The sequence below is a fragment of the Mus caroli genome, chromosome 3 (assembly GCF_900094665.2).
Source record: "Mus caroli chromosome 3, CAROLI_EIJ_v1.1, whole genome shotgun sequence".
NCBI classification, from domain to species: Eukaryota; Metazoa; Chordata; class Mammalia; order Rodentia; family Muridae; genus Mus; species Mus caroli.
This window is the reverse complement of record NC_034572.1, coordinates 116,282,241-116,300,546: the sequence shown is the minus strand read 5'-3', so window position 1 is coordinate 116,300,546 and position 18,306 is coordinate 116,282,241. Positions and strand designations below refer to the sequence as shown.

Below are 18,306 nucleotides of genomic sequence, written 5' to 3'. Positions count from 1 at the left end.
CCCCCCCCCCGACCAAAATCAAACTAACCAAACATACACTAGGTATTACTCTCAGGAGGGAAATGTGTGTGTGTGTGTGTGTGTGTGTGTGCCATCCTTCTGAAGGATGACATTCTAAAATCATCGTGGAATAAAGCAATAGGTTAAGAACAGACACTTGGGGCTATAATTCAATGGTAGAATAGTTGTCTACCATGAACAAGACTCTTAGTCATCAGCATCAGCAGGAACAAGGAAAGAAAAGGTATAATGTTTGTTTAAAGTCACACAGGTAAAAGACATCGATGGTCTGAATTTCAACTGCCTTGAACAAAGTCAGCATCCTCTGCCTTCCTTGTGTGCCCGTAAAGGCTTTCCCTCTAGTCTGCTATGGATTGCCCTTTGAACAAATTGGTACATTTTCTTAAGACCAAGTAACTACTTTGTGGTTAGCTTTGTTGTTGTTTTTGAGACAAAGTCTCTCCTTAATATATAGCTTAGGCTGGCCTGGAACTTACTATGTAGCCAAGACTGGCCTGGGAATGTTGATCCTCTAGCTTCCCTGGTCTAGCTCTCAGAGGCAGCTTTTATGGCCAGTATATGTTCAGGCTTCACAGTTGAGTCAAAGCCACTCTGAATGTCAGAGCACTATTGGGAAGCCCGTGTGATTGCTGCCGACCTCGTGCCCTATGCTGTATTTTCAAGCAGAAAGGAGCCTCAGTTTCACTGGCAATACCCACAGCATCAACTGACATTATGTCCCACAGAGCTGAATGTTCTCTAGGAACAGCTTGAGTCTCTCTGAGAGAGCAATGTGGAATGCGGCTGCTGGTCATGTCAGGGACAACCCATCACTGTCACAGAGAGCAACCCCTTATTCAATAAGCAACTAGTCCTAGACGTTTTCTGAGGTCACTTATCAGTCTCAATACATCTCTCGATTTCAGTTTTCAGCAGAAGCTCCACGTGGAATCAGATGACACAGGAGAAATGGAAGACTGCAAATCCTGACATCCCATCCCCTTGTCACACACCACCTCAAGAAAACCAGAACACGGCAACATAATGTAAATAAAACAACAGCAGTGCCCAGTATTACCAACTTGTGGAGAATGCATTCAAGTGTCCTTTTCAAAATCCCGCTTACTCTCTAAATAAGTGAGTTTCTTTGGAGCTAGGACATTTCTTCACAGTACAAAGTGAGAAATGTGCATATGTTAAATTTTTCCCATTAATAAGAAGAGAAGGGTGCGTGCACTTGTTAGTTTTCTTATAAATACCCGAGAAGAAGTAACACAAATGGACGGAGGCTATGGATGAGCTGCAATGTGGAAATGTAAGCAAATAGTATTAACCCTTTCCTCCCCGAAAGGCTCTTGTAATGGTGTTTCATGGCAGTGCCAGAAAACCTAACTAAGACACATCTCTTTGTCTTAAAATTCAGCCTGGAGGACTAATTTTCTCTTTATGGTAGAGAAGAAAGTAGGATTTTAGATGAAGTTTCAACATAATTCTTTTTGTGATGTAGATATTAAAATGTAGTTGGGTTGAAAAAAGAAACATGAGTCACGGAGGCTGATAAAGGACTTTCCCTGTGAAACTTTAGTCCTTATCTGAATACGATGCTGGCACACATACCTATTTAGAGCTGTAATTTCACTAATAATTACTATAATATGTGTGAACAATCTCAAAATCTATCTACAGGTCTGATATGCAGCCTTGGGTTGAATATTACACAAAGAAATTCTTTATTCTTATCTGCAACTGGTTGCAGAACCTTAACACTCACCACTGAGGACTATATAAAACTCATCAAAATTAAATGTATAAATGACCTATAAAATTAAAAAATGCAATACCCTCCAACAAGCATCAGAATGGTTAAAGAATGTACCAATGAAGTTGGACCCTCTGCTGAATGAAGGATAGCATGAACCACATTTTCTGAGCATTCTAAATGAGGCCTGGTTTGAGTGATAGCGCACACTGCTGGCGGGATTCTTGAGTCTGAATTGTCTATGCACTTCCCTTTCGCTCTGGGTCCAAGCTGTAGATACAGATTTCACCTATTAGACTATTCTTCATCTGCTATTCTTAGGAATCGTCCCGACACCCCCCCTTGGGAAAGTGGTTACCTTCTTCTCTGAAAGTACAGTTGTTTATTATCTAAGTGCTAATGTGGAAAAGGGAAGGCTCTTCAGCATCACGGCTTCCAGTCCAGAACAAACAGAAACCGCTCCCAGCAAGTCTATTTTGTTTCTAAAACAAACCTACAAGAAAGAGCACTGCAGGGGAGTAAGCTCCGGGAACAATTGTTTTTAAAAGCTGACCAGCTCTTAAAGGCGACTAAAATAGACCTAGACCAACTGACAGTCCACTAATAAACTTTGCCGAGTTTTGTAATTATATTTTCCTTGGAATTAAATGGTTAGAAGCATACCACTCTTAACATTTTATTTGTACTGAATTTCCTTGTCAAATCTAAAAAATCCTCCCCTGTTACAACGGGCATAGATCACCAGATCTTCAGTCTCTACCTCCGTGGTACAGCAAGCACTGACAAGCAGATCACGGGAGCAGGCGTTTCCTCCTGAAAGGCTGCGGGCAAAGACACAGATGAACACAGCAGCAGGCTCTCGGCCTTGCTCCCCAAAGTCTCAGCTCCTTGGTCCAGTATTTCATGTGAATCCTGGATCCACTTAACATCCACCTCATACAGAATTGCTCCTGGGACACAAGCACTCTCATTCCAAATGGAAAAATTAAAAAGCATGTATTTTGCTTGCTCCTTTAAATATATTATTATTATTATTATTATCTTTTTTGAGACAATGTCTCTCTAAGTAACCCAGGCTAATCTTGAATTGATAATCCTCCTGTATCTGCTTTTATAATGCCAGACTTATTTATTTTCCTATTTATTTTTCATCTCTCTTTTGCTTAGATCAGTATCTATATATCTCAATAATTCAACCATTACTTGTCAAATAAGACAGTGTTAGAGACAATATTTTAAATGGTCAAAACACAGGCCATACAAAGCTTAAATTCTACAAAGCATTTACTTTTGCGTATTGTAGTTTAATGACACATTTGTCGGGCCTTATTGTGTGATGTGGGCGTGTGTTAAATGGCTTTACTTCATCAAAGTATTTATCTCTCAGGAATCTAGCTAGAAACTGGCAGATGCTCTCTTCAGCATTGCATTATTCTGTGAACTCCTGCCTTCTGTAAAGTCCTGCCTTCTGTCTCCCTCTCACTCCCCTGCCCTCCGCCCCAGGTGATCCACAGAGAAAGCAGCAGGAAGCTCCAAGTGATGAATCCCCGTGTGAGAGTCAGTATCTAGGTTTGGTCCCTATAAATACAAAGGAACACTCGTTTCCAGTACTGTGTCACAAGGAACCAACCATACATTGAGGAAGGGCAGTGCTTCAGAAATAGGCCATCTGGTCCAGTGGCAGCTGAATTCTCCGTGCTCCTTTGCTAAACATAAGAGAATTCTGTCTGCTTACATAAATAACTAATGCAAGTGACTAAAATAAGAACTGTCTCAAGTGCCTTTGCCTGAAAAATCCAGAATTAAGTCTGAACGAAACTTAATAACAGGTCTGAAAAGCACACTTGCATAATTTTTTTTTCCTTCCAGTCTGCTTTGTAGGCATACCATGGTTGCTCTCTGGGGCACACTGGCCCAGCTTAGTGCAAGAACCCTCTTGCAATTCTTCTGTGCCTGGTAAAACCTTGCCTATGGAGTCTTCACACAGGCCTAGAGAACGTGTCTCTCTGCTCCTTCCTTCCTTTGTGTTAAGTGACTTAGGCCCTGACATTGAATGGTCATCAGAAGACCATTAGGTCCCCTGGCTGTGACTACAACACGGCATCAGGACCCTTTCCACCCCTCCCCATGCAAAACCGCAGAAATTTAAGAGGGAGAGACAGTGCAGTTGTCATGCACGGTGGAATGTCAACAATTTCTTTTCTGTATTGTGACTGCACAGTCCAAAGGTGTGTTTCTGGGTGTTAGGCTATAGTTCCTAGTAATGTGACCAAGACCCTCTGTTCCAGTTTAGTTTCTTGGTCTGCGTGCTTCCAAGGGTGTTATAAAAATGACAGACCCCTAGGACAATTCCCACAGTATTTACTCCAGAAACATTGCACATGGAAACTGCCTTCTCCACATCAGGCAATTACTTCCCAAGTCCTATTTCTTTCTTTTTTTCTCTCTCGGTCACTTAACAGCTTTATTAATTTTTGCTTTCTCTTACTGAACATAATAGATGTTCTAAATAACAAAATAATAAAAATTTATAACATCTCAGTATCTTTGTTTAATGAATGACGTATTTTCCAGTCTGAAACCACATCATATTCAGCCTATACCACTAATTAATTTAACAGCTTATCAATTCAAAAATTTTCTAATCAACTCACTAAGCAAATAAATCTGTTATTTGACATGCTCTAAACTTATTTAATACAATATGTGAATTTTACCAATTAGCCATCTAATTTGGATAAATAACATCTAATTTGCTCACTGTGGCTGTTTTGATTGAGAAACACATTTTGAAACAGGTCACACTAGTGTCATTTACATTTTTTCCTATTTCTGAGGAAGAATATTCCAAATTTTCATGAGCAGCATATTTCTGGGCTACTAGGAATGAGCCATCTGGAGAGTAAATTAAGAGGACCCCATCTTGGAGCAGGTAGAGAAGAAATTTGGTGAACAGATAGCAGTGGTATCAACCATAACCCTCCATCTCCCTCAGCAGCAGGAATGCAAGAGTCCTTGTACTCCTGTCCTCATGGCTCTGTAAAAGCACAGACGGGGGTTGGGGGAAATGAAAGCTGTTCTTTCCTTTGTTTCCATTTTATCGCTGAGAAGGAGAAGAATCAAAATCTATTGAGAATGAGAAATGATAAGGAAGTCGTGGGGATAGCAAGAAACTCCACACAGTGTTCAATGCTCCCGTAAGGCAGACAGAGAGTAAACAGCCATAGCCCTCGACACACTGCTACCTCTTCAGTGGACACTAGTGGTGTTGCTCTTCAGTGGACACTGGTGGTGTTGCACCAGAGCTTGTGTTTTAGCTGTGTGCTCCTAACATAGTCTCTGAGAGACGGGTCAGTGGATCTTTTGCTTTTCGTAGACAACTGGAAGGTATCAGTGAGGTGAACTTTGCACTGTGCCCCGGAGACCTTGAACATGCTCTTGGACAGACTCTGATCTGTGACTATTGAGAGCCCAAGTGTCGATGCTTGTCTTCCCTTCACTTCCCTGCCCTGAGCGCCCTGCTGTCTTCTTCCCCACATATCAGGGACTCTCCCTCCAGAGTTTCTGTCTCTTCCCAGTCCTATTTCACACCGCTTAATCACTCTCACACACTGGACTGATCTCCTCTCCTTTGATTGACTTTTGTCCTTTGGCCATTCATTTGCCGCTGACTAATTGGTCTTTGACCTTTCGGAAATAGACTATTTTAGCTTCCTCAAGCTTCTCTAGCCATTTTCCCCCTATTAACCTGTGTGTTTAGAAGGAATAGAGAGAAGAGGGAGAAAGATAAAACCTTACTCGCTACACTGTATGCATAGCCATGATGCTGGCTTCCAAAATGACACTGCTATATCCATTATATCAATGGATTATAACGTAACATTATTGAAAGGAACTCCTGAAAATTTTAATTTGCTAATATATCTCACAAGAACAAGAGGCTGGGCTGGCAAGATGGCTCAGCAAGTAAAGGTGCTTACCACCAGCCCTAAAGTCATGAGTTCAATTCCCTGGACCCACATGGTAGAAGGAGAGAAAAAACTCTTAAAGCTCTTACCTTCTGATCTCCATGTGTGTGTGTGTGTACACTCACATGTGTGTGTGTGTGTGTACACTCACGTGTGTGTATGTGTGTACACTCACATGTGTGTGTACACTCACGTGTGTGTGTACACTCACGTGTGTGTGTACACTCACGTGTGTGTGTACACTCACGTGTGTGTGTGCACACTCACGTGTGTGTGCGTGTGTGTGTGTGTGTACACTCACATGTGTGTGTGTGTGTGTGTGTACAGACAATAAGTAAATACATAACAAGAGGTAATACTTAGCATTTTAGTGAATCCTAAAAATCTTTCAGAGTGCCCTGGCCTATATCAGAGCACAGACTTCAGTATGTAACACCCAACTTCCCCAGCCACACAACTGCCAGGACTCTTTCCCTTGAAAAAAAAATCACTGTCACTAAAGAGTATAAAATATTTTATAAACAAGAGAAAAACAGTAATTCAATAATCATAGCTCTGTTAGGTTCTCTGGTAAGTAGCTAGAATGGGAAATAGCTTAATGGGAATGATTTAAACAAAGAGAAGGTAAATCCACTCGGCCTCAATTATGAGAAAAAAAAAAAAAAGACTAGAAGGCCATGTTTCTTTTAAAGTTGACATTTGATTAAGGGATGACAAACAGAATCCCAGGCCAAGCTATGCCACTCTCATCGGACCCAGCCTGTGATTGCGAGCTGGCTAGTGACTGCCTCGGGCTCCCACATTCCTTCTCTTACAAGATCCATTATTGTTACTCACGTGAGTTGTTTCAAAAAGCACTAGATGGTATTTACTGACCATTTCCACAGTGTCACAAGGCATGTCTGGCCTTCTGTCTGTGTGAATACAGCTCTGCCAGTGGGTCTTTTATTACTCCCGCTTTGCAGAGAAGGAAAGTGAAGTTCAAAGGGATTCACCTCGATTAGTCATACAGGAAGCAATCCGATGAGAGTCAAACTCGGAGCAAACAGTCTTTACAATTATTCCAAAAGGCTCATCGAGCCCGCCTGTAAATTTTCATTTAAGAAAATTTGTCACGTCACACGTGACAAAGGAGAAGAGGACTAACACAAACCCAGTTTTTCACACTGTTCCAAAGACAGAGAAGCGCTTTGGAGATTCACAAAAGCGATGACAGAAACATGCAGAGGGAAACATTGCCAGCTCCACCGAAAGGAAGCAGACCCCGGCAGACAGCTCAGGTCAGGCTCCCTGGGAGCGGAGGCAGCAGAAGCCTCAACCCAGAGGTGAGTGGAGCCAGGCAGTCCTGCCCTCAGGACAAGCCAAAGCTGCACAAACCCCAAACCAGTTGTGGGCTTTGGTCAAACAGGGATTCCTCGATGCAGAAGGTCAGGACTAGATAGAGAAGGCCGGCAAAATCCATGCAGCTGCTGCATATGACTCAGAGGGCAGTGGCCAGGCACACCCTAAAAGAAGAACTTACCATTTAAAACTCAGCTACCCTAAGGGCCTGACAACAAGGAATAACCACAGGTCTGGGAGCTTCAATTTAACCTGCAATAGCCCAAAATGAGAAGCCCTCTAGGAAGCAATAATGGGGATAAGGGGGACCAGACACTAACAGGAGAAAAAGTAGAGTAGGCAGGAGGCTTGCTTCCGGAAGTGACGTGCATGGGCAAAGGGAGTCCTGGTATAGCTCTTGGGAGAGGGGGTGTCTCTCTAACGGAGGCCACCAAGTTAGCCAATCTACATCCATCTATTTCCCTTCAACGCTGTGGAAAATGAGAAGTGTAAACCTCCAGGAGCCTTCTTGACATTCACAGTTACATTCCTCCAGTAGAATGACAAAGAATTGGGTCTCAAAAGCACAAACCTCAGTACTATGGTTGCTTCTCAAATTCATTCTGGAGACACACCCTAATGAGTGGTACACCCTAACTAACATGGCCGGGGAAGTCTCAGGAGGACAGAAGAACTGGCCCAGCCCACAGACTGAAAAGTTCAGTGTGCCTGTACAAGGAAAAGAGGGGATGTTATTTATTAAAATGAAGACAGCTCTGGTTGACATTAGACCCTTGTTGGATATGAATTCAGTATGAGGATAAACCATAGGCAAGCATGGGTTTATACTCTGCTGTCCCAGAGCCCATGCAGAAAATTCTCTGCTACACAGTTGAGATTAAGCCAGGCACAAATTTTATAGAAGCCTACAGTGGCCTTTGAATCTCTGAGGACCTGGTGGTTAGAATCAGAAATGTCTTCCATAGGCTTGGGTATTTGAACATTCGGTATCCAGTTGGTATTGTTATTTGTGGAGGATCCAAGGAGGTTAAGAATGTCAATGGAGACAGTCACTGGAAGGTCATAGCTCTGCCCCACTTCCAGGTCACTCTGTCTGCTTTGTGCTTGAGTATGGAGATGTGGTCTCTCAGCTTCCTGCTCTGGTGAAAAATGGCTATGCCTCTCTCATCATTGTGGAATGACTCTCCCTCTGATAACACAAAGTGAAATGAAACTTCTCCCTTATGTTGTCCTTGGTCAAGATGTTTTATCACAGCACCATAAAAACAGTTAATACAGACATTCCAGCTTACCTGGTATTAAAGGTTAATTTTATATATCCTCCTCTTTTAGTGACTCCAGGCAACAAGTGCAACATTTTCGAGTACATCTGTGAGGGTGTCTCGAGAAGAAATAGCACCTGAATCAACAGACTCGTGAAGAAGAGTCTTGATCCACCAAATGAGAGTGGGCATTGTCCAAGCCACTCAGGATCTAGGTAGACCAGATAGCCAGAGGCAGAGGCTATTTGCCCCCTCTCCTGGAGCTCTCACCTCCATACATCAGAACTCTAGGACTTAAGGCATTTGGATTTGATCCCCTAAGGATTTCAAGCCTTAGTTACACTGCCCACTAAATTGGTCTCTGGGTTAATGAAGGAAGATGATGACCTTCAATTATATTGGCCAACTCCCATAATAAATCTCAGCTGTATCTATAAGCATTCTATTGACTCTCTTTATCTGGAAAACCATGACTCACCCAACCGGTGATCCTTCAGAATCCCCTGGTTGGTTGTAATGTGAATTCAGATTTGAGAATGTGCAATCGAAACATTTGATTTAATTGACAACTTACAATGTTTTTTTTCATAGAAGTATAAAATAAAGAGGAAACGGAGTGCTAACAAAACATAGATAAAATATAAAATGTTTTCCCTTATAATTTATAATTTATATTTTCCCTTTTATAATTTTATATCTAAATCTATGTCATTGAAACTTGCTACAATTTCTGTTTCCCAAATTGCAATCTAAATTCACAGAAATCAACTGATAATGATAGCAACTGGAGGAACATTTATGAAATAAGCATTATTTAGGCAATAAAACATTCAATGTGAAACAAATCCACTAGAACATACCATAATGACATATATAAGATAGGATAAGACAGTCCAACGACAGAGGAGAGAGAGGAAGTGAAATGTACATAATTTGCTTCCCAATAGTCAAGGGAAAACCTCTATTTACCGTTCAACACTGTAACTACAGTTAAAAACATCTCAAACAGAATATTGAAGTATTTATATATTCAAATTAAACAATAATTTGTCAATATAGTGTTACTTCATAAATGAAGTATTACTTCATATGAGAGTAAAAGATGTTTTGCAAAATAAAAAAGATTTCTAAATGATCTTTTATATAAAATGAAAAATTGGCTGGCTTACCTCTTCCCTGTGGTTCTTAATTGGCATACAAAGGATACTTTGTGTCTTGTAGCCTGTAATTTGGTCAACTTCTGCATTGAACCGGGGATCCTGGGAACAAAAGAGAAATTCAATTTATTGGTTGGCCTGTACAAAGATTGATTTGATTTTTCTCGTGCATTAGATTAGAGAAATCTAACCTTTGACTTACCTTGTTACTATTGAGTAATGATTTTATCATTGTGAACAGCATTAAAATCATGTAAGCCCATAGCATCTGACAGAGATAAGTTTCAGGGCTATTTTGGGGGTTCCAATGCTTATGAAAACTAAACACCCCAAACCCAAAGCAAGATTTTAACAATAATCCAAAAATAAATGACATACAAAATATTTAGAGTGCTTTATAGTTGAAGAAAAGTACCCTCTTTGGCCCTATGACAAAAATTGTCTGTTCCCATCTGTCTTTGTCTGGTGATACTGTGTCACTCACAGAAAAGCAGCTCTGCTCTAAAACCTTCCCAACAAATGATTTAATGTCTTTTGTAAGGATTGTTCTACACATCCCCTCTGTCCTTCTGAGACAGGGGAGTAAGATATGGAAACCATGGGGGAATGGAAAAGAAGAGGAGACTCATCCTACAGTCTGGGTAAAACCCTTTGCCATCCGAGTGAACATCTCCAATTCTAGCACAAATTTTCCATAAAAGCTGCCGGTATAGAATTAACATTCATTTCATATATAGCTACCTTAAATTAAAGTAACGATGACCTAGGCCTGAATGTATATAATTCTAGGTAAGGCCTCAACCCTGTTCCCCAGGACATGAAATTTGTTAACTTTGTTTATACTAAAGATACATGCCTTCACCACTGTAGATTACTCTTACCTCATCAGCTGTCTCCTGAAGCTGCCCAGGAGGACCCACTCAGTGACCTCATTGAGGTTCCTTAGCAACTCTTTAACGATAGCGACTTCAAAACCCACCCCAATCCTATCCGTGACTGTTCAAAACACAGATGAGCCCAACTCTTCTTTGAGTGATTCACACCCACACTCTTGAGCTTGTCTCACTTTCTTCTGAGTGACTCTATTTCCCTTAACCCTCAGACCGAATCTCACTTACAAAGAGCTTTCTTAAACCTCAACTCTGCTTTCATAAGCTGGCTAGTTTTAAATCCTTTTCTCCATCAAAGCCAAGGATCCTCGTTTGGTTTTAAAGTCTAAGGGAAGTCTTCAGGGTGCTGAGGTTCTCGGGGCAGAGAAATGCCTCCTCCCTCTGCCCTCCCAAGTGCTGACACTTCTCTATTGGGTGTAAGGATTTTGTTTCTTCCTAAATCTCTTTGCTCTTAAAAACTGGTTTTTAAGTGTGTGTGTGTGTGTGTGTGTGTGTGTGTGTGTGTGTGTTCGCGCGCGCATGCATGTGTGCACATGTGAGCAAGTGCCCACAGAGACCAGAAGGCACTAGGTCCTCTGGAGCTGGAGTTAGGGCAGTTGTGAACTCTCTGCCTTGGGTGATAGCAACTGAACAAACCCCAGTCCTCTGCATGTGTAGCAGTTGCCAAGCCGTCTCTCCAGCCCCATCTTTCCTTTTTCTTTTTTAAAGCACGGAGATGCAGATCTAAGAATCACAAAGGATATGTGAAAAGGTGTCAAAGTTCTAAATGTAGGTCAAATTAAAGTACAAGGCAGTTCTCCATCATTACTTAGATTAGCAAGATCTAAACTGAGCTATGAATTAAGTGGAAGTTTTAAAAAGCTCTCTCTCTCTCACCTATCACTGTCTTCTTCATAGTTGGTAGTTATTAGTAACTGGGAGAATCATAATGAATGATACTAACATTATCAGATGTGGTCATTTGTGGTCTGTGAGCCTCAAAGCAAGCCTTGCTCATTAGGACTGAAATCTTAGAAAAGAAAATCGGGTCTGAGCATGGATGGTCAGGTTAGAATGGAAACACCCACGGCAAAATGTCCCACCCAGGTGAGCGTTGTCCTCCACATACTAACAGTCTCCTTGTTCTAAAAGCTGCATTTGGAATTCCCCTCGGGACTAAGGAATATTCAATTCACTCAGGAAAGCCCTCATCTTTTGAAGGTCATTTCTATTTTTTCTTTAAATTGGTCTAAAGTCGTGCAAAGCCAGAGCTGTGAATGAAGTAGGTAATTACACCAGATTCTATCAAATGGGGTCAGAAATGAGGCCAATTTTCTCAAGAGGGTAGCACTGAAGTTGGCTTTAAAGATATCTTCAAAGGAAAAGATAAATCAGTATAAATATTTTACATAACAAATACCACTACATTCTTTTCTTTCCAACAAATATGCACTAGGTTTTACTCAGATGCACAGGAAGTGTTCGCTAAATGTTTCTAGTAAAATAGTTCTTATTTTAGCTTCGCATATCTCGACATTTTTATCTTTAGACTTCACTGTATCTAAGAAAAGCAGAAAGACATTGATGGTGAAGGGTAAAGAAGTAAAAATGAACAATTAGTGAATTATTTTACATAATATTAAGTCAAAAGTAGAGAATAGAATGTATCTTTTGTGATAATTTTGTTAATGAATGCAGGAATTACAAATTCAATTTATAAAGAAGAAGATTTAACACAACCATTTTACCGAGGTAGTAGAGTTTTTGTCTACGCACCAAAACTGCAACACCAACACAGGATATCAGGTTAGTGCAACTTCTAGGCTAACCTCATATCTGTGCTGGGGTAGCCAAGCACCAGACAGTGGTCGGAGTTTTTCCCTTCTCCCATTTCTCAGGTCTTGTGTTCCCTTCAGACTGTTTCTGAGCTTTAACAAAAGGGATAAAGCCTTGCTGAGCCTTGCTGATCATCTGATCAAATGACTGGACCTGACCAGGTTACAAGACTCTTACTGAGGCAGTAAGAAGGGAGTGTGGGATGCCTGGGATCACACTTGAGGCTGGTCTGAGGAGACTGAGCATCCTGGAGGGGCTGACATCTCAACACGCAGGTTGTGTGCCTCCAGGTAGCTTTAGAATTAAACAGGAGTGTAAACTTCCACCTCATGTGGAGAATTGGGAATTAGTTGTTTGGAAAACCAAACCAGGTCTCAAGATTACACATCTGGGGGTATTCTTGCCATAAGAGCCTAGCTTCAGTCTCTCCAAGAAAGCCAGTCTAAGAACAACTACCCCGTACTCTTCAAAAAATTCTACATCAAGACAGATCAACACATAGTGATAAGCTCTTTTAGTTAGGAGACATGACAACTCTATGCAAATTTTGATCCAGAATTGCACTTTGAATGGAAAGAAATATAACTGTACAAGGGATATTTACTAGGTTAACTGAAAAAATTTTGAGCATGGATTGCGAGATGTTTTGTACACACTAGATAATATTACAGTATTGCATTGCTGTCGAATTTTCTGAATTTGACCACTTATTGTCTGTAGATAAATGTTCTTCCTGAAGATCAGAAATGAAGGCCCGGTGAGATGGCTCGGCGGATAAAGGTTCCTGTTGCTATGCCTGGAAACTTGAGTTCAATCCTTGGGGCTCACATGGATAGAGAACTGACTCCCACAAATTGTTCCCTGACTTCCACAAGTGTGATACACACACACACACACACACACACACACACACACACACACACACACATTTAAAACCACAGTGAAATAAAATATTTAGTAAAAATCTGTCTTCAAAGTATTTGTATATATATAAATACACATACACACACACTATGTATTGTAACTGACATGGGGCAGGAGAAACAAGTGGTAAGCTGAGAAAAACAATGTATGAACATATCTTATACTGATCTGTGAATTCAAAATACAAATGACAGAAAACAAAAACAAAAACAAAAGCACAGAAGAATCGCCAAGTAAGGCTCATTTTCTCCAAGAATGGCATTTTAAAGATAATGTCTAAAATTAGAGCCCTGACCATGGCCAGACAGAGACACAGCAGTTCCCAGCCTGTGCTCCCCCGGGGCACAGTAACACTGCAAGGGCCCATGATTTATCTAAATTGAAGCATCTGCTGGTGCTCTTTCCTTTTCTAATATTTATTTTGGAAATAACTGTACTCATTAGGACTCCACCAGAGAAACTTCCTACTCCTTTAAGAAAGGAACTTGATGAGTCCTTCAGTAGAGACTGAGGACCACAGAGTGAGAGAAGTTGATTTGTTCCTCTGGAAATGAGGGGAAGGGAAGGGCAAAGCAGATCTAAGAATCGTGAAATGGTAACATGACTCCTCATTAACACCATCTACACTCTACAGAAGTCAAGGGCCGAATAGTGTGGTTGTCATATAGAAGCAGAACTTGTGTGCTTGCATTAGAGTCAATTCAGGAGAGAGGCGGGGGTTTTAGCAATATAAAACCTTGCAACATTAAAAAAAAAAATCACAGAGAGGAGGTATAATAACTTCTTTAGAAAGTGAACCAGTTCAAGGTGGTCTTGTGTAGGTATTAGATATTTTGTTATTATTATAACATATCTTATTATGTCAATATCTTACACATACTAATGTTTCCTTACCGTCTTATTGATAGATGCTTTAATATTGTCTTATGATTGATAAATATGCCACACTGAAGAGTTTCCCCAACTAGGAAGTCATAAGACCACATCAGTCAGTGTTTAAATACCACCCATCAGCTAATCCTCTCCTTGGTATTAGTCATAGTCCAACAGAATCACTGGGCCAAGCTGAGGAAATGTGGCAATGTGTTAGTTTTTTTCAGTATTAACTGTATTTTCAAGTTTGTGTTATTATATATAATTGTCTGTGCTGAATTTTTAAATAGTAACTCAAATGTTGATAATTTCTCACACTTAAAGTATCTGTGAAAATTTAAGAACTGTTCTCGGTGTCAACACAAGCACTAGTTCATGGTCAACGCTTGGATTTCTGCCACATCATAACCTTTAGAGTGTTTCCTAGACAAATATCCTTAAGGAACAAACACACTGACAGTGTATTTTATACTAGCGCGTGGTTAAAGGAGTCCGACTCAGGAAGCATCCGAACTTACGTCCATAGCTGACTGCTTTTACAAAAGGCTCTGAGACAGCATTTTTACTATCCGGTTATGCTTGAAGCTGAGAGGTGAATTTTTCATCAGACAAATGACTTCCAGCATTAATACCAATGGGAACTGGAATATAGATGAACTCCACACGAAAATCTGCAAGACTACCATAAACACTAAGGCCGGGTACCAAGGTGAAGAGCAGGAGAAACCCAAAGCTAAGAGGCTTCACCCCAGGATGTGTGCAAATGAGAGGAACTGGTTGTCCTAGACCCCAGTCTAAGAATTAAACCCTTACTAACTACAAGGCAAAAACACACTGTCAAGCTTTAAATGTGGGAAGTATATTAGGTAAAATACAGTCGGGTGACAGGCTGGAGACATGCAAGACTACAGGACAGGTGACAGATTTCTTGACAAAGCTTTTGGGAATTACAGTCCTACAGTTTTAGGGACTATGGTGCCACTGAAAGCCATCACCTCCAACAGGAGGGAATTAACCTGCAAATTTGGCAGTGATAAAAGAATTGTGGTTCATGGTTCTTGGGGTCAGCTACTATGTGATGTTACTCACAGTGCTCAGAGAGGTCGGGGGATAGCTCCATGAAGACCACGTTTTTCAAAATTGAAGAGTTGTTTGTACACAACAGATTGGGGTGGGGTGGGGGTAAGGGGTGAGGGTGGAGGATGGGTGGGGAATGGGGTGGGGATGTGATGGGGTAGGGGTAGGATGGAGGTGGGATGGGGATGGGATGGAGGATAGGGTGAGGGGGTGGGTGGGGGTATCTTTGAAGTTAAACTATCTGATTATCATACCACATCCCTGCCCCTGATACTCCTGGGTATCATTACTCATGCACCCTTTTCCAAAGCTCCAGTCACTTCTGAGTCCTCTTTTCCACCACTGCCACCTCCTTCTAGCTGTCCAGCTCAGCAGACCATACTGCTGCTGGGGACTTCACTCCTTTCTTCTGATGTGTCAGTTTGGACAGTTTGGAGTAAGTTTCAAAGACCCACTTGCTAGTAGACTGCTAAAATGATCTATCTGCCCTCCCAGCTTCTAGATTTTCTAATATGCTTTATGAAGTCGGGAAGATGACAATTCAACCATGTGGAACACAATTTAAGACATTCTCATCGCCCTTCAGAACTTCTTCAATTTCTCCTTTGGTTCTGACTCGATGATATATCCCTCATCAAGAGTTCTGCAGTTTCCTGGCTGCACACCCAACAGCTCCTTAGTGTCTGCTCAGACTTTGACACTTACAATCCACAATCCCATTTCCCCAGCTCTCCTTCACAGTTCTCTCTATTGCTGCATCTCGCCAAGCCCACATCCAAGCCACTCAAATCCTACATAGTTTCCAGGGCCCATCCAAGCATTTCTTTCTCCAAAAAAAAAAAAAAAAAAAAACCTTTCCCCATCCTCCTCGCTGGATGTCATACCTGATCCTGATGACACTTCCCTTGACAGATGTGACCAGTTTAAGGTCTGATATTTATGCTAGAAATTCTAGTTATCTATTGTATCTAGCAGAATTTTAATGCAATGAATATATTAACTCCTATCTGCCAGGCACTAAAACAAGCAACAGGAACACAGGAGTGAGTTGGGCCACACTGTGTTCTAGCACATAGCTAGAACAACTGTTAGGTACTGTAAGCTACCTCATTACTAGGCAAAGTAGCATTTACCCAGTTAAGATGTTTTGTTTAAGAATTATAATTCACTTTAAGGAGTTGTAGACATTGCTCCCTCGTTAAGAGCACTGACTGCTTTTCTAGAGGATCCAGATTAAATTCCCAGCACCCATATGGAGGCTAACAAATGCCTATAATTCCTGTTACAGGGAATCTGATGGCCTATATGTAAATGGTACACATAGATTAGATATATACATAGACATAGATATAGGCAAAACACAAATACATCTAAAATAATAAATACAACCTTAATACATATAATGCATTTTAAATGGAAAATTTGAAAACAAATTAAAAACCTGTACATAGCTGTAATAAATGTAGAACTATCAAAACTTTTCATTGAAATATCTCAGAGCCAAAATTTCCATTTAAAAAGAACATAGGCATAAGTTTATTTGTTTAAAAGGAAAAAATGGCCTCTGGGACCCAAGAGCACCATGTGACGAAGCTTCTAGCTCCAGGGGCCTCAGGACCAGTGCAAGGCCAGAGCTTTAGCTCCAGAGTGCTCAGGGTCCCAAGAGACAGAAGCCTGGCTTTACTGGTATCTGAGTTCATTGTGGGTGTGGGATTTTGACATTGGGGTTCCAGTAGTCCCCAAAGGACCAAGAGACTATTCTGCTGTGGTCAGGGTTACTTTGGGTCTCCACATACTAGAAAGACTTTGGTGAGTGTCTGCCTCCAGGAAGTTCACAAAATGAAACGGGTAACCAAAGCTTTACTGCATCTGGTTGCTTTGGGGTTCAGTGTGCACAGGGTGCTGTTGGCACATAGCTGACACAGTATCACCTCAGAGGCTCCACCTGACCCTCATCACCAAGTTCCACCAATCCTACAGCCGTAGTTTATGCAAATACCTCACACAGAACAAATCATACTCATAGACTCTTACCTAAGGTAGATAAGAACTGAAAGACCAACTCAACCCAAGAGATGAGCAGACACGGCAAAGCAAATGCTACAATGACCACCCACGGCCTACTGACCCACAACTACCCTCAACTGATCAACTCCCCTTTAGAGAATCCAACACCACAGAGAGATGAAACAACTGAGAAAGAATTCAGCCTTACTTCAAAAAAGGATTAGTAACTGTACAGAAGATTCAAACAGACAGATGAATGAATTAATGAAACCTAAGACTTCAACAGGGCAGACTCCAAAGTGAATAAAACAGTAAACTGAAAAAAAGTAAAAGTGAAAGGTCCAAATATGAAAGAAAATTTCAGGAAGGAGACTGAAACACTTAAAAAGAACTAAATATAAATACTTGAAATGAAGTATGTAAACAAACAAATAAAAAACACAACAGGCAGCACCATTAGCAGAATAGACTGTGAAGAAAGAGAAATTTCAAGAATGTAGGACAAAGTCAAGACAATAAGGCAAACACACACACACACACACACACACACACACAATTGAGGACCATAAATTGACGTTTTAAACAATTCTGGGATACATTCTGGAGTCTAAACCTGAATATTCATAGTGGCAAAGAAGCATAGATAGAATTAAATAAAATAGGCAGACTATTTATAATGAAATAATAACAGCAAACTTAAAAGAAAGAAGTAGACATCTAAACAGAAGAGATATACAGAACTCCAAACAGAATGAAGATAGAAGAAACTCTTCAGGAAACATCATAGTTAGGATGTAAAAATAAAAAGTAAAGAAATAATCCTAAAATCACCATGAGAAGACCATCAATCGCATAAAAAGGCAGAAAAACTATCAGAAGTAACCCCAGACTTTTCAGAAACCATAAAGGTGAGAATTACATGGAGTGAAATATTTCAAGTTCTGAAAGCAAATAACTGTGAATCAAGAATGCTACACCCAGCAAAGTTATTTTTCAAAATTAATGGCGAAATTGGGATATTTCCAAACACAAGCTAAGGCAATACGTGACAACCAAGCCAGCACTGAAGGACATTCGTCATGGAATACTTTACAGGGAGGAAAAGGAAAGATAGCTTCCTTTAGAAGAATGCATGGTCTCAAAACAACCCTGAGATTCCACCTCACACCAGTCAGAATGGCTAAGATCAAAAATTCAGGTGACAGCAGATGCTGGCGAGGATGTGGAGAAAGA

General features: G+C 40.8%; 1 protein-coding gene across 3 annotated transcripts in view; it reads right to left on the bottom strand.

Annotated features, from left to right (window-relative positions):
- The window catches only part of Pde5a (phosphodiesterase 5A), a 124,954-nt gene that overhangs the window by 82,148 nt on the left and 24,500 nt on the right, over nucleotides 1-18,306 (bottom strand). For all 3 annotated transcript variants that reach the window (XM_021157938.2, XM_021157939.2, XM_029475581.1), the window contains exon 3: nucleotides 9,500-9,589. In XM_021157938.2, the coding sequence (XP_021013597.1) occupies nucleotides 9,500-9,589 (90 nt within the window). The remainder of the gene's footprint in view (nucleotides 1-9,499; nucleotides 9,590-18,306) is intronic.